At 38.7% G+C, this 24,736-nt stretch overlaps 1 protein-coding gene across 1 annotated transcript in view; it reads left to right on the top strand.

Moving 5' to 3' along the window:
* MAL (mal, T cell differentiation protein) overlaps positions 1–23,545 on the top strand; it is a 28,921-nt gene extending 5,376 nt beyond the window's left edge. The window contains exons 2-4 of the mRNA XM_058163692.1: positions 15,207–15,374; positions 20,346–20,474; positions 23,203–23,545. Coding sequence (XP_058019675.1) covers positions 15,207–15,374; positions 20,346–20,474; positions 23,203–23,277 — 372 coding nt within the window. The 3' untranslated portion in view covers positions 23,278–23,545. The remainder of the gene's footprint in view (positions 1–15,206; positions 15,375–20,345; positions 20,475–23,202) is intronic.
* Positions 23,546–24,736: the final 1,191 nt, after the last annotated feature.

Here is a 24,736-nt window from a genome sequence, read left to right as displayed (position 1 = left end):
TCAGTAAAAGCACTTGGTACACTCCACTGGAAACTGCACATGTGAGGTATGACTGCATGTGAGAAGCTAAGTACCAGTGATTCTCAGGCTAGATTTGACAGTTCTGTGAATCCTCAACTCTGCTCAGCGTCAGTATTATCCAGTGCTGCACAAAGAGTGAGAAGAAAATGCTAAAGATTTGAATTACCAGTGGTATAAAGAGGCACTTGTGCACTGAAAGCACATACTAAAAAGTGTCATTTGATCTTATTCTTGTATGATTATTGTAATGTTACACGGCTTGAATGTCACATGGTCCTTTAGGTTTATAGTTACACTTCTGTTGCACACTGCTCAGAATCACACTGTTTGAGTTGGATGGCCCTATGAATTCCATAATCCCTATAGAATTCAATAAATAAATAAATAATCAACCAATATAGCTGTGCCATGCCTATAAGATTTCTACCAATTCCTAGCTTAGAAGTCAAGTTAACCCTGTACAATGAAAATATTTTGATTCTTGGGAGCCTGAAATCTAGCAAGGTGTGAATATGTTCTTGGTCAAGAAGAACACTAAGGGGGTGGTTGGGAAGGTCAAGCATAGCTCATCAAATTATCTGCTCCAATGTCCTACTGTCAATGACTACTTCAGCTTCAACCACAACAATACACGAGCACACAATAGATGCAAACTTAAAGTGAACCGCTCCAAACTCGATTGCAGAAAATATGACTTCAGTAACAGAGTTGTTAATGCCTGGAATGCACTACCAGACTTTGTGGTCTCATCCCAGAACCCCCAAAACTTTAACCTAAGACTGTCTACTGTTGACCTGTCCTAATGTTCCCTTTAATTATATTCACTTTATGTATTCAATTCATGCTTATGCTTATATATATTATCTAATACGTACTCGACTAAATAAATAAATTTAGCTTGTACTGCATGCCTGTTTTTGGTTTTTTTTGGGAAGTGGGGAAAATTCAAGTTGCTTAAATTGCAACATGTTTTATACTTCTGCTGAAAGAGTCAGTTTTTTGTATTGCTATACAACACGAATAGCAGCATCTCTTGTCCTTTGACTCTTGAAAGGAACAGATTGCACATTCCATGCAATAGATAGGATTGCATTTTTAAATCATCATTTTTAAAATTATTGTTACATGTAAGAAACATTTCATGCAACAGATATGATTGCATTTTTAAAAAACAAATACCGGGATGTGTCAGAAATCCAGATATGAAAGTAAAATTCCTGGCATGTTTATGGAGGGAAAAATAAGCCAACAGTAATCTGTTCCCAGTAACCTGGGAATCCTATAAATCTGTTTTAATAGCTTTTTAAAAGCAAATGCAAGACTTTGTATTTGCCTATAAAATATTGTGGATATGTAAGCAAATAAGAGACTTCTGAATAGAGTGATTGACACTATGAATACTGAAGCAGCAAAGTTATATTCATTTTCATACAATAATGCCTACTGAAAGGTTAAAATATGTGAATAACAATCTACACCAGATCAGTCACAGCTCCATGTTATCATTTTCTAACCTGGTTCTTTCCAGATGTGTTGAGATTAGAATTAATAGGACTTTATTAAGTATATGGGGGGGGGAGTTTTGTGATCTGTGGTCCCAAGATGTGGAAAATCATATGATGGGAAAGTTGATATATAAGATGGAGTTGATCGTCTTTTGAATCACATCTAATTAATGTAGCAAGATTACTCCCCTCCCCAAACTCAATTTTTTTTTGACAAGCAAGAAATTTCTCCAACTTGAATCCAGATTTAAGTCCTTCTTTAAAAATAGCCTTTGGATAACACAGCACACTAAGTTGAATGATGACATGTTATCTGCTATTTTATTTTCCCATCATGCTCTTGATCTGTCTGCAACTTTCTTGACTCTCTAAGGCAGCCTTTATACACTCTGATTTTCAGATCTCAGGGAATCCATTCCACAAAAACAAACGAACAAACATGAAAACAACACAATTCAATTTACTTCTAACCTACACTGTCCCAAAGGTATTTTTCAAAAGGTAACTGGACTTTCTTGGTTTTTTCCTTTGAAGACGTTTATTTCTCATCCAAGAATGAGAAGCAAAACATCTTCAAGGAAAACCCCCCCAAGAAAATTTAGTTGCCTTTTGAAAAACACCTTTGGGACCACCATGACCTGGATGACTGAGAATCTCCATAGACCTCTAACCTACACAGTTCTCTTTTTCCAACATTTACAACAGTAGCAATATGGCTAAATTGAAGTGTGTGGGCCATGTTACAGTGTGTAAAAATTCTGACATTATGTATTAGCATAATGTACAAAATTCAAAAATTACGTACATTTTTAAATCACAGCCTCTTGTGGTACCCCTAGGGACTTTGTTATTTTAGTTTAAATGGGAATTATCTTCCATATTCTAAGGACTGGTTTACTTAGCTGTACCTTGTGTTTGGCAGAGGTGTTATTTGAATCAGGAATTTCCTGATTTGTACTTAAATTTCTGAGCCTTATAATACAAACTAAGCTCTTCCACAAGACAGCATAATAATCTCATCTGAAGTAAAGAAACAGACAAAAATACTATGCTGCCTTAAAGAAGCCATAGCTGCACTTTCAGCCTTTATTCTGCCTGGGAAGAGCACCAGCGTGCCTACCGTTCCTGTCCTAATGTTCCCTTTGATTGTATCCAATTTGTATGGTTATTTCATGCTTATACTTATATATACTGTTGTGTTTGACAAAATAAATAAATAAAAAATCAGAAGTTTGTGTGTTGAGGGAAGAGTGAGAGTGGGGAATTCCTCCTTTGCTACCAGTTCACCAACACCACAAAGATTGAAGAACTGACAGCAGAAAACCTGCATTCCCCTTCTGCACTTTTAGGGAAGAAGAGAGTCTTTGTAGAGCTAGGAGAACTGGCAATCAAAATATCCAGTTCCCTTTCTTCTCTCCCCATATTTCCTACCTTGCCTAAATTGGCAAGAGAGGTAACAGAAATCTTTGGTACAGAGAATCCTGCTAACAGATGAGCAGCTCTGAAAACAAGTGGCCAGCGGTCAGAGCAGGGAATGTGCCGGCAGTAGCTTCAGGTGACCAGTAAGAGAGGGCAGTTTATTTTGGGACAGTTCATTGAAGCCTGCCATTTGGAATGGCTAGTGCTGGCAGAAGTTGAAAAACACGGTTTTTGTAACAGAGCAAGAAATTATGGATGGAAATTGGCTTTATGGTGGTCCACCTAGGAGGGAAATAGCATGTATGCCCTCAACAGGAGGTTAGTGGTATTTTTCGGTGAAGGCAAGCAGAGCGTGTGGAGGAACTTTTATAATTCTTGGAAACAAATTTAGGTGGGATTTAAAACTTACCTGATTATAACACAGGCTTTTACAGGCCAACTTTAACCTATTTTATCAGAAGTATCAACCCTTTGTGCATTTCTGTCTGTCTCTCAAGAAAAGAGTTTTTTAAAATTATTATTTAAATGACTCAAACAACAGAAAAGATCAAACAACAGAAACGCCAACAGTATATAAGTACTTGGTTGCAGAAATCTATTCCATTGGAGTTTCTGTGTTTGCAGCAGAAGATAAGTGTTTGAGAAAGGAAGGACGGGAAAAGGTAAAAGATGGAACATGATGAACTGTTACAGGACTCAGAGGGAGATTACAAAATAGAAGTATTCTGTCTTTGCTACTGATAGAGACATACTGACTCCAGAAGGAGAAGTACCATATCTCTCAATAGCAGGTACTAAGGGACAAAATGGGATAGTGCTCTGGCCTTGGTTTGATACCTGAAGGCTTCCATGCTTGGCCACCATGAAGAAATTTTCTGGACTCCTTATACTTTATTACTCCTAATGAGAATCATTATGGGATACTTTCTTAATGGGAGTGTTATCGCTTTGAAATGAGCAATGAGTATGTTACCTGAGTGTAGCTTAGAAGCTGCTGTTCATAAAAGCAATGTACTCTAACATTACTTTCCCCCAACAGTTGATGTGTTTGGGCAAATATACCTATCCCAAAAGCTTAAGGGTAGCAGGAAAGAGGTGGCCACAGTGTGTACTATTGCGAAAGTCTAAGATCTCAGCACACCCAACTTTATTTTCACCATTAAACAAACTGATAATAAACTGCAGACATGGGGAAATAGCAAATAGTAAGGCTTATAGAGGTGGTGCCTACTTAGTGAAAGATTACAGAATGGGTACATAGTTCGGTTATTTAAAATTAGCTTCCCACCCACCTGATACAATAGCAGAAAACCTGATAGTAGCAAAGATAAAGAACAGGGTGGTGCAAGAGCAGTGAGTGAGGGGGCAGACTTATGGCTTCAATGCTGAGAATAAGGAAAGGGGAAGAAGAATTAATGGCCCATTTTATTTTTGTGTGGAGCAGCTGCTAGAAACCTGTTAAACCAGGTAATCTGCGATAGACTGATGCAGGCTGTCTTAAAAAAAACCCTAAACTTTATTGAGAGCATTTGTAGAACAGCTAACAAGAATATAGAGCAGGGGTGTCAAACTCACATTGTCACGGCAGTGTCATGTGACGTATTGGGACTTTCCCCCCCTTTGCTAAACTGGGCATTTATTTATTTATTTATTTATTTATTTGATTTCTATACCGCCCTTCTCCCAAAGGACTCAGGTCGGTTTCCAGCCAGATAAAACATATATATATATATATAATATAAAATTTAAAAATATGTTAAAAACTAATTCAATTTGGACGAATGTAAAATTTAAAAACAAAAGTAAAAGTGTAATAAACCCCAGTTAAAATTGCTAAATTATTTCAAGCCATGCATGGGCATGGGCATGGCAGCATGTGACACATTGAATCCGCGGGCCGGGAGTTTGACAGCCCTGATGTAGAGGCATGCTCCTATGCCATGAATCTGCAAAGTCTAGGCTACTAATCTGCAAAGCTCTCTCTCATTCCCACCTCCTCCTCCTCCTGTGTCTGCCCTTTCTTTTAAAATTCACATGGTCACTTGAGAAATATTGACTGTCATCGTCTTTGAATTTGGGACATTCAATATCCTTCATAATATTCACAAGGTGGAATATGGCATCAGTAGTGGGATTCAAATCCCATCGCTACTGGTTTGATTGTGGGTGTGCATGCGCACAAGCGCACATGTAATACTTCTGCGCATGTGCAGAGACATCTGGGTGGGTGGGCGGAGCCTCCCACCACTGCTGTTACTTGTTCGCCCAATCTGGGGCGAACCAGTAGCAATCCACTGTATGGTAAAGTAAGATAGATACAAACTGAAAGTGAGCCGCTCCAAACTTGATTGCAGGAAATATGACTTCAGCAAGAGAGTGGTCAATGCCTGGAATGCACTACCTGACTCTGTGGCTTCATCCCAAAACCCCCCAAATTTTAACCTGACTCTCTACTGTTGACCTCACCCCATTCCTAAGAGGTCTGTAAGGGGCGTGCATAAGAACACCAACGTGCCTACCATTCCTGTCCTAATGTTTCCTCTATTTGAAATTTTATGTATTCAATCCATGTTTATACTTATTACCTAATACATTCTTGACAAATAAAAAAAAAGTTATGTCTTTTTACTTTTACGCATCTAATGAATGTAGCCTTTCCAAACCTGCTGCTCTCTGGATGTGTTGAGACAATGGCTCCCCGTATTCCCATCTAGAATATCCAATGACTCATGCTGGTTAGGAACTATAGAATTATAATTTCAATACATCTGAAATGTACCTGGCAAGGGAAGAATGGGTTGTAATATAATATACCTGGAAGATACCACTGTGGATGTGAAGGATGCTGTATGCATGATTTGAAATCCCTCTTCTTCAGAAAACCTGTTCTAAAAGAGATCCTTGTTTTCCAGATGGCTTGAACATCTCAAGAATCCTTTATTCTTACACTTATATGGGCAAAGATACATACTGTAGGCCAGGGTTGGTCTTAACCTTCTTGCTATTTTTTTTGTATTTACCACCACTAAATGATTTCATGGTTCTGCCTGGCCAAGATGTAGATTGATTGAACTTCATTCAGGCAAGAAAATCTATGTGGATAGCCTTGGTGCTGTTTTACACTATAGGATAAAAGTAAGGGTGACAGCTGAAGTAGTCAAGTTTGTTACTGCTAATAAATTCTTTAGAAGGTTAAAAGGGGACAGTGAAGGATTCCAACAGCATCTCTCCAGAATGGAAGGATGGTAGTAAAATGGCCAACAGAGTTCAGTACAGGTAGTCTGCCAACTAGCGAAGCCTTCGCAACCTGCTCTTGAGTTGCCATAGGCAGAGGGATGGAGAATTGAGCCTCGCAGCTATATTGAGTTTGCACCTCAGACAAAATAAAGCACATTCCAGCCGGTAAATGTCAAGGTCATCTCCACGGAGAACCACAGTGGCAGGAGGGAGTGACTTCTACAACCCGTGAAATTGCTTCGTTGGGGAATGTGACTGATGACACACCTTGGGGGGCGGGGGAAACAGGGTCAGAACCAAGGTGCGAATTAAGTGAAGTCAGAGTTGGCTTCACTTGGTACATGCCAACATGAAGCTCCTAATAAATAACTGGATTTCTTTTGAACCTCGTCTTGAGATTCATATTTTAATTAGGGCATTGGTTGGAACCCTGACATAGTCCTTGATTTACGAGGCCTCAACTGACTTACGAGGCCTCAACATTTCTGTTGCTAAGTGAGGTATTTCTACCCCTATCTAAGGAAAGCTAGTGAGCTGCTGTTAGGCATTGAGCAGGAGCTGGTCAAAAGGAATTGCACAATCTGGTGACACACCCTGTAACAAATATTTTAAAACAGCCCCTTTTACTGTATCTCAGAAAGCCAATCTTGCATTCAGGAGCAGTTATTCTTGTCCCACCACATTGTCGTACAATTGAAAATTGTATGATGTGGCAGAGGAATCCAGTTTGTGCATGAAGTCAGAACTTCTTCTTGACTAACAGTAGAGTTTGGTTGCAGTTAAGTCCTGCAATAGGTTCCAAGTCCAAGCTATAATGTGGGTCATCTGTAAAAAAAGAAAAAGAAGAAGGGCTGTAGATGCCATTTGAGGTCTGAGATGAGAGGGAGAAAAAATGCCTTTGGCCTATTCTGCAAGCGCAGCAGCCATGCTCTTTGATATTGTTCAGAGAAAGGGAGAGACCTTTTTGAAACATGACATCTTGTCATTCTCGAATATCCCAGTTTTCATATCTAGGACCTGCTGAGTGAGTCTCTCCTCATTCCCAAATACCCCAGTGCTCAGCCTTGTATCCTACTTACCAGTACTTTCTGAATTTTGGATTCACAGTGTAGAACCTCCTGCCAGCATTCCAGAAAAAAACCCCCACTCCAAGTAAAAACTCTGAAGCAAGCATCTTTCAAAGTTCTATTTATTAGGATAGGTAAACTGGCACATCTGGGAAAACCCGAATTTGAGAGATTTGGGTTTCCCTCAATAAATCAAAAAACCCCAAACTACCCCCTGACTCCACTGCAAATCACATGCCCCAATTGCCAACCATCCCATCTTGAGACAGCACTCCAACCACTCCTTCTCCAGATGCAGGATCAGCCTGACCTTGACTGACAGGAAGAATGCTATTATGTCTAAAGACAACCCCTCTACTAAATCCCCCCCTTACTTTCCCACACATGAGAAAGTGGCAGCACAGAAGCTTCCAGCCTAATATGGCTTCCAAAGCTGACACCTCCATCATGGTGTACTGAACCAGAAGCCACTGATTTTAGGGTAATGTGCTGTGGAACTTCAGGCTCCCTTGGTGAGCTGATGGGTCATCCTGTTGTGTAGACATAGGAAATCGACTCGAGTTCAGTTACGTATGAATATGTATGTTCTGCAAACACAACTACTGGCTGAATTAAAATACTTACAGATTGTGCCCTCCTTTCACAATATACTGTAAAGCTACAGCTTTGGATATTACATACAGCTTATGCATTTCAGTAAGAGCTTTTAGCTATAATGCTGTGCTCAGTGGAAAAGGAAATCTTGACTTCATTGGTCAGAAGCAAAACAACGACAAGCTGGCTCTGCATGCTTGAACTTTCCTTGTCCTAATTTGTACTCCTAGAATTTCCTCTTCACCAGAAGTGTCGGTGGGGCAGAGGAGGACAAAATTGCAGCTGCAACTGTACAACTAAAGCATTGCCTTTTTTTTTATGTGCATCAGGTGTAGGAAGCAATACAAATTTACATATACGAAGACATTATTTTCTGCAAATTAAGTAGGGCAATTGCATAACCAACACCTTAAGTATAAAAAAGAAAAGACAAATTTGGACTCGTAGACATCTTAGTGTGGCAGATTTGAAATTGCTGACGTCTTCTGGTACGCCTGCCTTTCAAAATATTTAGGTTATTCATCTTTCAGGGTTATATGTGTATATGTGCAAATAAATGCAAATATTACAAAACACTAGTTTTGTACTTAGTACAAAGAACTTGGTAATCTTTCATCACCCAGTGAATCTTTGCCCCTAGAACTTCTTGCCATCTGGAGAAGTGGAATTGAGTGAAATAGTGATTAGAACATGGGTAGTGGAAATGTTTGCTGTACTTCTGCAAGTAACTCTACCCACAGTTATAGGGCACTGTCAATGATTTTCCCTTTCCATTTCTTCGCCAACAATTCAGAACAATATTCTTCATTTCCATTGACCTCTAATTGCTGGGAATAGCTACCCATTGGTAGAATGCAGCTATCAGGATAGAATATAATAAATGTTTGGTCCCTGAATTGCTGCAGCTCTTGGGTTTAAAAAAATCTCCTTAGCCACCACCCTTAAAGGAAATAAAATAACTGTGTGCCATCCTGGCTTTCAACACATGCATACATTTATCTGTTCACCAGAAAGCCTGAGCAGTTAGTAAAAGAAACAGATGCAAAGCTGTCAAGCTCTATTTCCTAGCTGCATCCAGCAACTTGAATTGGTGAAGGTAATATGTGGGTTTTCTCTCAATAGTGGTAACATGTTTTCCCACTGATGAGAGTGGGGTGAAAGCTTCTTTGCAGACCATACAATTGAGCTTATGGGGAAGCAGATGGGGAAGATTGTGGCTGCCTTGAATTTGGGGTGTGGGCTGAGGCAAGAGTGTATCCCTGGGAAAACAAGTCACTCATCAACTTCATGATATTGTGAAGAAGGGAATACCCTTGCTTTGCTTGTAGATGAGTTGAAAGTGAGCTGTACTAAAAATGGTCTGGCTTCCAAAGTCTGTCTGTCTGTCTGTCAAGTCAAGTCAAGTCAGGTCAAGTCATGTAAAGGCAATCCAATCCAATCCAATCCAATCCAGTCCAGTCCAGTCCAGTCCAGTCCAGTCCAGTCCAGTCCAGTCCAGTCCAGTCCAGTCCATCATCTCTCTGCCTCTCCCTCTCTCCCTCCTACTCTCTGTTATTGTCTGTCTCTGTCTCTCTGTCTCTGTCTCTGTCTCTCCCTCCCTTTCTCTCCCCGTTCCCACTCTCATCTACAGTATCTCTATCTCATATCATAAAAGCACCCACGTCCAGAGATGCTTCTGAAACAATAGAAAGCTCTTTTGTGGCAGAGCCCATAGATGTCCTTCAAATAATGGATCAGAAACCTCAAGATTCGGGGATTATAATTTAGTACAAGGAAACTAAACAGTACGTGTTAGCAGTGCTAATAATGTATTGTTATTGTGTTACCTTAAAACAAATATTTCCACCTGGAAAAAAACTTAAAACCTGCATTACCTGGAGCTACTTTACTTGGCCTCACTTGGGCATCACCATTTTCTCTTTCTCCACAAACAAATGGAGGTCCCGGAACTGAAAACATTTCTTCCTAGGAGAGAGGTGGGGTCTGGAATGTGGGCAAACAATGCAACCTTTTCTAAAGCTGTTGCCTTTAGATGTATTGGGGCTATAGTAATCAATTTTTCTCACCTACTGCATAATTGCCTACTCCTATTTATTTCCTCCAAGAGGCTATGGTAAATATCCATGCATCGTCTTGGATCATCTGTAGTTCTCCACTCTGATTAATCTACTTATGTTGGCTCAAGTGAAAAGAGCCATGACACAGTCTACAGACAAAATATGTGTCTTCAGTCACAACTTCCTTTTCCAATGTATGTTGTCCAGGAAAATTTAAATTATGGGTAAATTTCTACAGGGATGATTTATAATTAGAATTGGAATTATTTTCTCTATTAGCTGGGAGAGATGTCAGGAGAACCATGCATTTTACCTAGAGAACAATCTTTTCAAAAGTACCATTCTTGTTTATTATATAGTGTAGAAAATATTTATTTTTGATAGTGTTGAAGTCTTGTTTACAGAGTAAGAAGTAGTACAAAATTTAGGGGAAATGTGAAGTATGATCGTGGTTTGAACTATGTTGCTTCTTTGTTTTGTATGACTTTTTAAGTTGCTTTGTTGATTTGGCCCAGTTGAAGCAGGATAGAAATCACAGGTCAGAAAAGTAGCAATGCTGTATATTTAGTGCCCTTACTCTGAGTAATCCAAGATGAGAAAATTTAACTAGAATTTTCTCTCCCTATTTTGTCTTCACAAAATGCTTGGGTGATAAATTCCTGCACTCTGATAGAAATCCTCCCCAAATCAAATTTCAGTCACCCCAACAGAACAATTTACCAGAAAATTGCAGAGTAAATTATTACAATCTAATAATCGTAAGATGTAAACCTAGGGGAGGAACGCTGACAGAAGAGGATGTAGCATATAATCAAAGTTTCAGCCACATGTTTGTGCTTTAAGAGGAATTTCTATCCATTTATGCAAGCAAGAAGATTTGAAAGAACCCACACTACTAGCTGAGCAACCAAAACTAGCTGAGAAGGGCAAATGACAATGTTTTCAAGGTTGAGAAACCAAGGAACAAGGAAGCTGTCCCAAGTGGGGAGCTGATAAAGTATTGTCCAATTGACACACCATATGAAGCCATAGTTTGTGTAAAAATATTTACTGAATCACAGTTGGCTGGGTTCTCATAACATTTTAAAAGTCCCAAATCATGGTTGTCAAAGCTCAACCAAGCAGATTCAAATAAAGTATGTGATAGCTAAGTACATGCGGCCTATTTTCCTATCTTAAAACTGCCTGTCACTGGTTGCTTCTCTGTTATTTGCTGTGTTGCTAAACACAAATACAAAGTAGAAGACCTTGTAAGCAATAAACACAATGAATTGGGTAAGGGAAGACTGATGCAGTGGCAAAGTAGCTACTTGATAGGGAATGTTTATAAACTATGAAATATTGTGTATCTGCCCATGATAAAAATGCAAGGTGATCTGAGCATCCTTGAACCCAAAGCCCTTCCTTTCTTGGGAAGGGTTGAATTATAGTTGACTCAGTGGTAAAATCCAAATTTTTTTACTACCGGTTCTGTGGGCATGGCTTGGTGGGCATGTTGTGGCTTGGTGGGCATGGCTTGGTGGGCATGGCAGGGGAAGGATACTGCAAAATCCCCATTCCCACCACAGTCTGGGCCAGCCAGAGGTGGTATTTGCCGGTTCTTCAAAACTACTCAAAATTTCTGCTGCTGATTCTCCGAACAGTTCAACATTTCCGCTACCGATTCTCCCGAACCTGTTAGAACCTGCTGGATTTCACCCCTGAGCTGACTGCTATAGTTCAACTGAGGGTTGGAAAAGAGATTAATTATAACTAGAGTTGTGTGAACAAAGCCTGGGTCTGCTTTGGCAGTCAATGCAGAATTACTGTGTAACAATTAATTGCATTTCTTTATTAAATTTATATAGTCACCCGTCTCATACTTGTGATTCAATTGCGGCTGATAACTAGGGCCATTGTGCCTTTGTTGTGAAAGGAAAATGTAAACAATATGCAAATGTGGTACCTTATTAGCTCTCCTGGAAACTATAGCTCTATCAGTAGCGAGTTGTAGCAAGGTGTCTGATGGGAAACGGAGGGTACAAACCTGCCATATTTAGCTTTATTCTCATATCTCCTTTGAGTTCCAGGAGACCTGTTTCCCAAGGGAAAGGGACCTACTCAGGCAGGTAATTAAATCTCCACAATCTGTTTTGAAGAGAAGGTGCCCTATCCTTTCACCTGGAATCTGAAGGAAATGGAACAGGAAATTTCTTCTCTAGGCTAAGCCTTTAAATAAATAACTCCAGCTTCCCCTTTTAACCAGCATTATCAGGGCAAGTGCTTTTGAAATAAACAGTACTAGAACAAAGAAAGTAGTGGGGGAATAAGTTAGCTATACCAAGTTATAAGGGGCCTGGATCATCCTACAAAAGCTTGCATTTATTACTCTGCTGCAGGCACATAAGCAAAGAGATAGAGAGAGACAGAAATTCTCTGAGCACAGAGAATTGAAATAAATATTCCCAATATATATTCTGCCTATACTTTCTGGATCTTGACAACTTGACTGATTCAGTTTTTCTACTGCTTTTGAGCAGATCAGAGCCCTAAATCCAGTAAACAAACAAACAAACTCCTATAGCCCTTGTTGTTCTCATGGCCCAGAAGAAGAAATTCTGCCCCACTGGAAAAGGCTTTATAACTTCTGAACTTACTTTCTTTTTAGCATGTAAAGTAAAATCTGTAAGCAAAGTGTTAGATCATAAATCTATTACATGCTAAAAAGAAAGCAATAAAGCAAGTATCAGTAGTAGAGATACAAAGGTATTTGTACATTGTCAGAGCTGGAAAAGCTTCAAACCCAAGCTTCAAAGGAATGTAACTGTGAGCAAAGTGCTGGATGGCAAATATGAAACTAAGAAAATGAGTTTGTGCCAACTGAGTCAATGGTTCAACATCATCTAGAATCCGAATCCCGCCAAGAGTAATATAGTTGCAGAAGACGGTAAACACTCTATCACACTGGTAACTCATTAGTAAGCTGTTCCAAGGCCCCTGAAGGAAACTGATATATGGATGAACCAATGTTTACATAAAGATATATCCATAATGCTTTTCCTTTGGTGGTAAGTGACATCACCCAGTACTTAGCTTGTTCTGATGGGATTTCAGATAGACACTTTGTCATCATTCATGATAAGGGAAAATGTGCTATAAGCTATAGCTATATTTTCATGTCATGTGCCTTGGTTTGGGATCCTAGAAAGTACATCACTAATAAACTGAAAGACAAAAAGGACAAATACAGTATAAAAAGTGGAAATAGGAGCACATAACTAAGGCAGAATATCAGCAAATAGCTTGAACCAGCAAAGATAAAATCAGGAAAACTAAGCCTCAAAATGAACTAAGGCTTGTGACAAAAATCAAAAATAGCAAAAAATAGCAATAGGAATAGCACTTAGACTTACAGTATATAGCGCTTCACAGTGCTTCACAGCCCTCTCTAAGCGGTTTACAGAGTCAGCATATTGCCCCCCACAATCTGGGTCCTCATTTTACCCACCTCGGAAGGATGGAAGGCTGAGTCAACCTTGAGCTTGGTGAGATTCGAACTGCCAAATTGCAGTCAGCTGGCAGTCAGCAGAAGAAGCCTGCAGTACTGCACTCTAACCACTACGCCCCCGTTTCTTTCAACATGTAAAAAGCAGAAAAAAATCAAGGAAATGATTGATCCATTAATGGGAGAAAATGACAAAAAAGCGATGAGCAGCAAGGAAAAAGAAGAATTGCTTAACTTATTTTTTTGATCTGTCTTTACACAAAAGGAAAAAAAAACAGTCCGACTTATCTCCCTCCCCCAAATACTGTAAAATGCAGATTAAAAATGCAAGTCAAATAAACAAGAAAATGGTAAAGTACAACTGTCCACTCTTGACAAGTTCAGATCATGAGGACTAGATGGATTATACCCCAAGGTTCTGAAGAAATTGGCAGACAGAACCACTCAGAAATTGCTCTCAGAACCACTGAACCATGTCTTTCAAAGATCCTGCAGCACGGGGGAACTACAATAGGACTGGAAAAGGGCTGCTGTAGTTCCCATCTTCAAAAAAGAAAAAAAAAACAGATCCAGAGAACTACAGACCTATCAGCCTGGCATCAATACCTGGGAAGATTCTGGAAAAGATAACCAAACAATGGATCTGCAAGCATCTAGAGGTGAACAAAGTCATAACCAGAAACCACTATGGATTTGTCAAAAACAGATCATGTCAGATAAATCTTATTGAATTCTTTGACAAAGTGACAAAATTAGTGGACCAGCGAGATGCTGTGGATATATTTTACTTGGACTGATAAAGTAGACCACAACCTCTTACTTGATAAGATAGAAAAATGTGGGTTAGAGAGCATCACCACCAGATGGATTCATAACTGGCTGACCAACTGCACTCAATGTGTAGTCCTCCATGGAACTGTATCTACATGGAGAGAAATATGCAGTGGGTACCCCAGACTCTGTCTTAGGCTAAGTACTCTTCAATATTCTAATTCCTAAGAGGTCTGTAAGGTCACTGTAAGGGGCATGCATAAGCGTGCCTACCGTCCCTGTCTTAATGTTTTCTTTTATTTATATCCTTTACATGTATTTATAATTATGTTTACACTTGTATCTGTTATAAAATACATGCTTGATGAAACAAACAAACAAATAAATAAATAAATTTAGGCAAGGGGATAGAATGGGAATTCATCAAACTCATGGCCTGTGGGGCCTCCCTGGAAATAACGAAGGACTGGCCCATGATGCCTCTGCCAGTGAAAAAGGAGTTTGGAGGGCTGCACGTGGCTTTCCTCAGCTGTTTTCACTGGCAGAGAGTTGCAGGACACTGAAAATGGCAGAGCACACAGGCCACCACAGGCACCCCCAACATGAGTGACATTGAGCTGGCCACGCCCACCCTGGCCACACCCACTCTGGCCCCCTGAGGTCAAACACAACCCTGATGTGGCCCTCAATGAAATCGAGTGACACCCCTGTTCTAGGAGAACAAATGGATATAAATGATTTTTTAAAAAATTATCTGCATTCTTCTAAATCTGTTTAAGTCTTGTAAAGATACCATGTCTGGATTTCTATAACTTGTCTGTTTTAGCATAGTCTAGTACAGGGGTCTGCAAATTTGGCTCTTTTAAGACTTGTGGTCTTCAACTCCCAGAGTTCCTCAGCCAGCAAAGCTCTGGGAGTTAAAGGAACTCTGGGAGTTAAAGTCCACAAGTCTTAAAAGAGCTAAGTTTGCAGACCCCTGGTCTAGTACATTGTGAAAATCTAGTCAACATGTTATTTATTACTGATAAACTATTTTTATATTTTCTTGTAGGTCTTTGGTGGCCTGGTCTGGATTCTTGTGGCTTCTACCAAAGTTTATATCACAATAAGTCAAGGCTGGGTGATGTTTGTCTCAGTGTTTTGCTTTGTAATTTCTACACTTCTTTTCCTCTTATATTTGTGTGGAGCTCACGGTGGAAAAAGTGCTTGGGTTGCTTTGGTAAGTCACTTCAGAGAGACTAATATTGCGTATGTTAAATCTTGTCTCTTTCCAAATTATCAGATCTTAACAACAATGCATCATATCCTTCTTCACTCCTGAATTTAATTTACATGATGCAGAAAACTGGTGAGCTATACAAAAGGAAGATGCATCCTCAAAGTATATGGCTTCATATATAATGGCTTCAGATGTTGGCAGTCTAGCCCAGGGGTCTGCAAACTTGGCTCTTCAACTCCCAGAGTTCTTCAGCCAACTGGCTGAGGAACTCTTAAGAGTTGAAGTCCACAAGTCTTAAAAGAGCCAAGTTTGCAGACCCCTGCTCTAGCCATTTTTGTCCCCTCATCACAACTTATTATGATCAGAATGTGTGAGAAATCCTAACTTTGGACTTCATGGATGTATCCAGCTTATTCACCCTTATAAATTCCATTCTCTTCTTCACTTCTCATTCATGTATCATGTGCAACATTCATACCACCAAATTATAATATTTATTATTACTTAACAATTTTTGAGCCCTAAATTATATACATGAAAACTTAGACTTATAATCCTGAATTTCCTTCCTAGTTAAAAATAATTAAAATAACCAACAATATAAAATTATTTGTCATTAGGTGCATATTTAAGAAGAACTGATAACAAATCATCTTTTTGTCCATTGAGATGTAGGAAGATGTTAGTAACTATAATTCTTGGCTAGTGAGTACATTGAGTAAAGACAAACCATTTTCACTGATCTCTGGAATTTTATCTTCAGATTCTAGTCTTCCACAATGCCACCATACCTCAGAATGAATAGTTCAGCTACTGATCATTGAGACTCTTATTCCTTCTAGCCATTCTATGCCCATATTTCATCCAATAATTTGGGACAGAAAAGGTCTTCCTGCCCATTCTAGAACTACTTCATTCATAAGTTATGTCAGCAAATGGATCAATTGTTCTAGCATGACTTTTTGATTAAGCTGATCGTTGGTCGTGATCCTCTTTTATTCTTGCCCTTCGGTTTTTCTGAAATCTTCCTAAAATTTTATGTCCAAACCAAAACTCAGGATGAGACCTAATCAGTAAAAATTCTACTGTTTATGAGTTAGAAACTGTATTTCTATTGATGTAGACCAGATTTGCATTTGTTTGCAGCCACATTATACTACAGATTCACTTAATTATTATTTCAATATTTTCAAAAATATCACCGTGAAGTCATTGATGTCTAAGTACATGACTTTACATTGATCTTAGTTAACTTTCATAATATTTCTTTCAGCTATTTCTGTAATTAATCAAGGGCGATTGCAGTCTTCTTTGAAAAATTGGTATGCATTCTTGTCTGTCAAATACTGAAGAGTGAATCTTATGGCACTGTGCTTGATACATCTCTGCAGTTTGATTTGGAACCATTGATGGACTCATTTTACATAAGATTTTTGAACTATCTATGCATTCATTTAATTGTTAGGCCATATTGCCCTTATTATATACCCAATTAAGTCATATAATGTTTACAAAAGCCAATCTGGTGTAGTGATTAGGCTAAGAACTGTGAGACCAGAGGTTCTAGTCTTGCCTGTGACACAAACCCACTTGTATGATCTTGGACTAGTCACTCTCTATTAGGCCCAGGAAGGAGGCAATGGCAAATCATTTCCAAAGAACTTGCTTAGAAACTACTCCAAGTACTCTCCTATGTATTAATGAATTTACCTGATTGAATGAGATAATATTAGTGTAGCAAGACTTGTTTTTATCAGACCTACATTATGTTCTGTTCAGGGGTGGGTTCTACTTACCTTTACTATTGGTTCGCAATAGGGCTGCGTGCGCATGTGCAGAAGCTTCTGTGCATGCATAGATCGTCATTTATGATGTCCGGGTGAGTGGGCGGAGCCTCCCACCAATTTTACTACTGGTTCTATAGAACCAGACAGAACTGGGAACAAACCACCACTGGTTCTGCTACAGATCAATCACTTCATGCTTTTTTCTAGAATCTCCCCAGACATCAGTATTAGCATTATAATACTCAAAGAATCCTCCTGTTTCCTAATTTTGAATATAGGGACAATATTTTCCTTCTCCACACATCTGATATTTCATAAGTTCTCCAGGAATTTTCAAAGTCAATAAATGAAACATTGATCAAATCATTTATTCACTTAATTTCTTCAGATATGCTAGGATGCAATTCCTCAACCTTGGGGATATTCCCATGATCCCCCCCAAGTTTCATTATTCAATTCTTCAACTTTGTCCTTCTCTGCACAATTTTCTGGTGAAACACATGCATTTGTTTTGTTAAGAAAACTGAAACATCATCTGTTAGTATTTAGTTGTCTTCAGTGAGCATATATATTATATATATATATTCTTTTATTTTTCTTTTGCATTTTATTCTAATCCTAACCGTTTTTGTTATTTTGACATCTTTCTTTCCAAGAGCCTTAAAACCTGGTTTTGCTGGCTAGCTTGAGCCCTCATGGGGGCGCTCTTCACCGGAGGCAATTGATGGGATAAGAGAAAAACCCCCACCCTCATGTTATCTACCCCCTTGGTTTTAGTTCTTATTTAAGTCTTATTAATTTTAACTGCTTTTATATTTATCTTTTTTATCATTTTGTAAGTCTCCCAAAATCAGTGAGATGGATGCAGTGGTAAGTTGCTACTGGTTCACTCCGGATCGGACAAACCGGTAATGGCAGCGGTGGCGGGAGGTCCACCCACCAGCCCAGATGGCTCTGCACATGTGCAGAAGCGGTGCGCGCGCATGGCCACAAGCAAACCAATAGCACCGGGATTTGAAACCCACTACTGGATGGATGGCATATAAGCTTAAAAAACAAACATACAAACAAATAAAAGAACTTTACTGCTTCCTGAATTTTAGCTTGCCTGATGTTATTCTTATTAATCCAGGCTATCAACCTGTACTCTCCTTCATTTACCTGATCCTTTTTGCAACTCCTCCAAATATTCTTTCTTCAATGATTTCAGTTCTTCAATATTTTTTTTTAAATAGCCACATTTGCTTCTTTTATTTGTCCTCTATTCCCCCGCTCCCCAGGGGAATTGCTTGTTTGCTATTATGCTTTTAGTATTCCTTTTTAGGCACTCCCACGCATCTTCAATTTTTTTCTATTGAAATCCTACTCATTATTGTTCAGGGTTTCTTTTTCTAAAGTCCAAGATACACATTTCTTTTCTGTTAAAATCAAGAGTTCCAACATGAGAAAGTTTCCCTATTCTTTCTGATACTCCCGCCTCTTCAAGTGAATCTTTCCTGTTGATTAGTATTAAGTCAAGGATAATTGATCATCTTTTGCTTTCCTTCACCCTCAGAAAAATAAAAATAACAGCAAGATAAGTCATGAATTTTCTGGAATGTACAGGGAGCAAAACTCAATAATATTATAATTTAAAAAAAAATCATTATTTAATGGGTTCTATTACTACATTTTTCATTTTTAACTTAATTTTTTTAAATTTTTTTTAAAAAAAATGTTAAAACTCACTCTGTCAAGGATCTGGGAATACTCATCTCAAATGATCTAAGTGCCAGAGCTCACTGTAACAGCATTCCTAAAAAGACATTAAGAGTAGTTAACTTAATCTTGCGAAGCTTCTTCTCCAGTAATATTGTACTGCTAACTAGGGCACACAAAACCTTTGCTAGACCAATTCTCGAATACAGCTCATCTGCCTGGATCCCACACTGTATATCGGACATTAATACAATTGAATGAGTCCAGAGGTATTTCACAAGAAGAGTCCTCCACTCCTCTACTCACAACAGAATACCTTATTTATTTTTGTCACAACAGTATTCACAAACAAATGTCATATATAAAACAGCATATCTTGAAGAATATATATATATATATATATAATTAAAATTATGCATCAACTATATTAATTGGATATAATGAAGGGAACAATAAGACAGGAATGGTACGCACATTTGTGCTCTTATGCACGCCCCTTATGCACGCCCCTTATGCCACAAAGCTTGAAATTTTGGGCTCAGAAAACTTAGAACTATGCCGCCTTCGGTCTGACCTAAGTGTAGTACATAAAATTATCTGCTACAATGTCCTACCTGTCAATGACTTCAGCTTCAACCTCAATAATACACGAGCACACAATGATACAAACTTATGATAAACCGCTCCAAACTCGATTGCAGAAACTACGACTTCAGCAGCAGAGTGGTCAATGCCTGGAATGCACTATCTGACTCTGTGGTTACATCCCCAAACCCCCAAAACTTTAACCTTAGACTGTCTACTGTTGACCTCACCCCATTCCTAAGAGGTCTGTAAGGGGCGTGCATAAGCGCATCAATGTGCCTACTGTCCCTGTCCTACTGTCCCCATTTATTCGTATCCATTTCCTGTATTCATAATCATGTTTATATTTATATCTGTTATCTTATACATGTTTGACAAATAAATAAATAAATAAACTTGCACAACTCTTGAAGTTCTCATAATCAAGCTCACCATGCTTTGGCCATTTATACTACTACTTACTACAACCAATTGTGTGCCAGCAGTCCATCAATGAAATAATTTAGACAGTGGCTAAAAACAAATTTCTCCTATTATCACTTTTTGCGTAGTTAGTTATTTATCTACAGTATTCCTCTTAACATTTGTTTTTGAGTTGAATTGAAGCTGATTGAGTGTGGCTTATGAATGAATAGAGGAAAACAACTTGAGAACATTGCATAAGCTAAAGGAGGCTGTGATATTGTTGTGCTATGCTTGGTGCAAGCAGGAAAAGTCATTACTGATGTTACAGCATTTTATAAATGGCCATTGTTGAAAAGAAATGCAAATGGAATCAACTGCTCATAATAGATGCTTATAGTAGCAAAGGGTGAGATGGGAATGTTGGTAGCTGCCTATAAATAGCAGAATTACAGAGTTCTTAAGACTTTCCCCCCCCCCTGGTGTCCTTTTTTTCCAGGATGCTTTCTACCAGGTAATTGCATCACTTTTCTATTTGAGTGCAGCAGTTTTGCAAGCCTACACAACGATAGGAATGAAGTTTCTTACTGACAAATTCAAGGATTACCAAATAGATATAGCAGCTGTGGTGAGTATATGTCCTTCAACTATGTCCTTCAACTAATATTGAAATGATTCATTAATTAGGGCAGGGTTCTTCAATCTCCTGCTTTCCAGATGGACTGGGCAACTGAAAGAGAACTGGGTTTAATTTACAAATTGGAAGTGAATGGAATGTGGTGTGTTTTTTTTTGATAAAAACTTTTTGGGTACAAATCTTTTTTGATTAATTTGGTAACAATTTCTTATTTTATTAGTAAAATATAAAATAGCTGAGACAATTGCCAGTTTCTCATATATTTGCGTGCTGCTTCAGAGCTGTTTTTTACCTTTATATGAAAATTCAGTTAATGGAGTAACAGATATAAGGCTGAGATATCTGATTAGATGACAGCTCTGCTTACAATGAAGAATTTTGTTAAAATGAGTGAAACTACTTGTTTATCCCAGTAGTGTCTGCTTACCTACAGTTTTTTTTTTCATGGATAATTAGTTATCGAGGTTGAGTCTGGAACTTTCTGAAACCATAATGTGCTGTGCCTCTGAATTATGGTTTTCCTCAAATGATAGGCATATATAGTTATAAAATAAATTGGCTAAATGACATTATGGAATTAGAGATTTAAGAAGTGCTGGTTCTTTGGCTGTGATTTGAAGTTTTTTGCAAATATATAACACCTTTTGGCATGGTTTGGGAGTAATTGGGGCTTAATTCAAGATCCCAAACAAAACTATCTATGTATATCCTGTTTTCAGTTCATCCTTATCTACGGGTGACCCTATAGAGAAAAAGACTGTATAGATAGAAAATGCCTTTAACTAAAATGGCTAAAACAGAATGTGAACACAATCAGGTACTTTTAAGGCATATGTGGGTGAATCTGTCAACTACAAGAATATAAATGGATTATTGCATAAAGCAAAAGTCAAGGGTAAGTTCTTTCCTTCCTTCACTCTCTGAAAAATACAATAACAGTACAACACAAGTCACTGTGGAAAACAAACAATTAAGAATTAGAGATTATAAGGAATTACAGTATATAAATCTTAGAACACATTATTATATAGGGTTACACTTAGTATTGGACATAACTTATTATAGTAATAACAGTCATGACCTTGCATTTTTCATTAATAAACAAAAATCAGATTCTTATGAGGAATATACATTGAGATTAAGAGTGATGACAAGTCTTTATTGCTGTCCATGGCCTTTGTCTTTGTTCCATATTGGTGCTAATTAACTTATGATACTTTTAGGAACCACAACTTTGGCCTTGGTAATAAATTCTGGTTCCATAGTGGCACCTCTAACATATGCATTCAATTGAATGTGTATAGGGAGTTCACTATATCTCTAACCTGAATTTCCTCATCTACTTATTGTATTAGTGAGAACCCCAATTAATACAGATTCTAAAGGTTCCTTATAAGATACTCAGCTGAGATTCACATTTATTTCTCACATTTATAAATCTCATAAAATCCCCAAAGTGTGACCAGCTAAGTTTAAAGAAATTTATACTAATTTCAGTTGGATAGTCACACCTGCTTAATTCTGCTCTTCAGGTTATTGGTTGCGCAACAGATTTAGGGACTTTCCAGCCCTGGGTCAGACATAACCCAGGGGTGAAATCCAGCAGGTTCTGACAGGTTCTGGAGAACCAGTAGCAGAAATTTTGAGCAGTTCGGAGAACCGGTAGTGGAAATTTTGAGTAGTTTGGAGAACCAGCAAATACCACCTCTGGCTGGCCCCAGAGTGAGGTGGGAATGGAGATCTTTCAATATCCTTCCCCCAGGATTGGGGAGGGAATGGGGATTTTGCAGTATCCTTCCCCTGGAGTGGGGTGGGAATGGAAATTTTGCAATATCCTTCTCCTGCTACCCCTGCCAAGCCACGCCCACCAAGCGACGCCCACCAAGCCAAGCCACACCCACCAAGTCACACCCACAGAACCGGTAATAAAAAAATTTGGATTTCACCACTAATATAACCCCCCTGATGACGATATAACTTTGTGATCAGTGGTTTGCTATTGCGATACAGCTTTTTTAATTATGAGTTAATTATTAAAATTAGACTTTTTTTAAAATCTCAAGGCAGTTTGCTTGAGGGTCTCCTTTAATTTTATTCTTACAAAAGCAAGCGTGTCGGTAGAAAGTCAAACAGAAAGTTTCCCAAATGTGTCCATGTGCATGGTTGCGGATAAATTTGGGGAACATTTGAACCTGGAATCAGAGACATTAGGAAATGGAGAATCTGGTACAGTAGAAGTGTTCTTAATCTTTAAATGTTAATTATATTTAATATTGCCATCTTAAGAGGACATCTGCAAAGCAACATTGATACAGTGGATCTATGTACAACCTACACAGACATTAGAAGAGCAAGTCCACATAGCTAGACGCCCTTATTGATACTTTGCAATAGTAAAAACATCCAAGTGTGGTGGATCGACTGATAGTTATGCTGTGATGATCATGATGTGTGTGTGTGTGTGCGTAAAATCAGCATACAATAAATGTGCCTGTGATCTGATTGTACTAAAGTAAAAAGAGAGAAGGGGCTAAGCAGAAAATGTTTCTGTGCTGGGACAGAAAATTAACAGCAAAGGCAAGACAAAATGACAGCAAGACTGTTGCTCTGGAAAAGGTCAGTGTTAGGAAAAGCCAGAAGAAAATTAGAAAATGACCACAGGACTACATGATTTTGACTGGCCAAACTCCCAACTAAATTCTCTTCTCTTCTCTTCCAGGTTTTTGCATTTGCAGTCACACTGACTTATGTAATTCATATGGTGTTCTCCCTCCTGAGATGGAAATCTTCTTAAACCTAATGTCCTATGGATTTTACAGACATATTTGTTATTTTGTAAAGAACTTCCTTTAGAAATCTCATATAAACAATAATGTACTTTATTACATGTCAACAGTAAATTTCTTTTATCAATATTTACCCCTAATCTTTGAACCCTGGATTCCACGTCCTTGTTAGAAGAGAGTGAAGGAAACTGAGTATCTGCCTTAAAATACATTTGTATTACAATGTCTTTTATGTAAATGGACAATAGATTGTAATTTACAATTATGTAAATTGTACAATAAAAAGCTTCAAGTTCAACTTTTAGATGGAAATTGTTTTTTTTTTCTTCAGTGGAGTAATCTACCAACATGAATAATGATGTGGCTAAATTTGTTGACATCACCAAATTAGATTGATGATGTTATCTAGTTGGGTAATGAAACATTTACGAGCAAACCACCAATCTCAGCAAGAACCAAGAACTTCACATTCAACCCTGAGGTATAGATACTCTCTTCTTCTGGAACACTACATTAGTTTGAGTGATTAAAATGATTTCAAATACTGGTACTTCAAAAAGGATTGGGAAAAGTAGTGATGCATGTCTGTGTGAGAAAAATTCATTTATTCTAAGCAAAGCATAAATTAAGTAGTAAATATCCAATTTTTAAAAATTGTAATATCACTTGATGGTCCGAACTGATAATGACTGGTCTAAAAACAAATGTAATAGTTATGGTGGTATACTTGTTGGAAATAATCTACACCAGGGATGTCAAACTCAAGGCCCATGGGCTGGATCCAGCCTGCAGGATGTTTAGATCTGGCCTGCGGGGCTGCCCTGGAAACAGTGAAGGACTGGCCTGTGGTGCCTCTGCCAGAAAAAACGGAGCTGGGTGGGGACAAATGTTGCCCCCACCCAAGCTCCGTTTTCAGACGCAACGGCCTCCTGCAGTCCTCCGTGAGTGAAAATGGAGCTCCCAAACTCTGTTTTCATTGGCAGAGGGCTGCAGGAGGCCATCATGACATGAGTGACATCGAGCTGGCCATGCCCACCCTGGCCACACACCCCAGGTCAAACACAACTCTGATGCGGCCCTCAATGAAATCGAGTTTGACACCCCTGATCTACACCAACTAATTCTATGTGTTATGTATTCATGTTTGTACCTTTAAATATTTGAGCGGGAAATCAGCACGTTGCTGATTGGACGAAGCCTCCAGTAGAACTGTATAAAAGGAGAGGTTTTTCCCCCAGCCAGTTGCTGGGTTCACCCTATATTAAAGAGCTGTTGTCACTACCCTGGTCTCCAGCCTCGTTACTTCCCGAACTTAACATTGGCGACGAGGATGGGATCTCGAGGCTAAGGAGAACCAGAACCGAGCTGAAGCACGATAGACCCGAACCCAGCAAACTCAGGGCAGAAAAGCGGAGATGGCCAGTTACACTCCGCCCGCACCGTTTGACCCGGCTAAGGAGAAATGGG

The sequence above is a fragment of the Ahaetulla prasina genome, chromosome 1 (assembly GCF_028640845.1).
Source record: "Ahaetulla prasina isolate Xishuangbanna chromosome 1, ASM2864084v1, whole genome shotgun sequence".
Classification (NCBI taxonomy): Eukaryota; Metazoa; Chordata; class Lepidosauria; order Squamata; family Colubridae; genus Ahaetulla; species Ahaetulla prasina.
The sequence above is the reverse complement of the archived record's forward strand: the minus strand, read 5'-3'. Positions and strand labels throughout refer to the sequence as shown.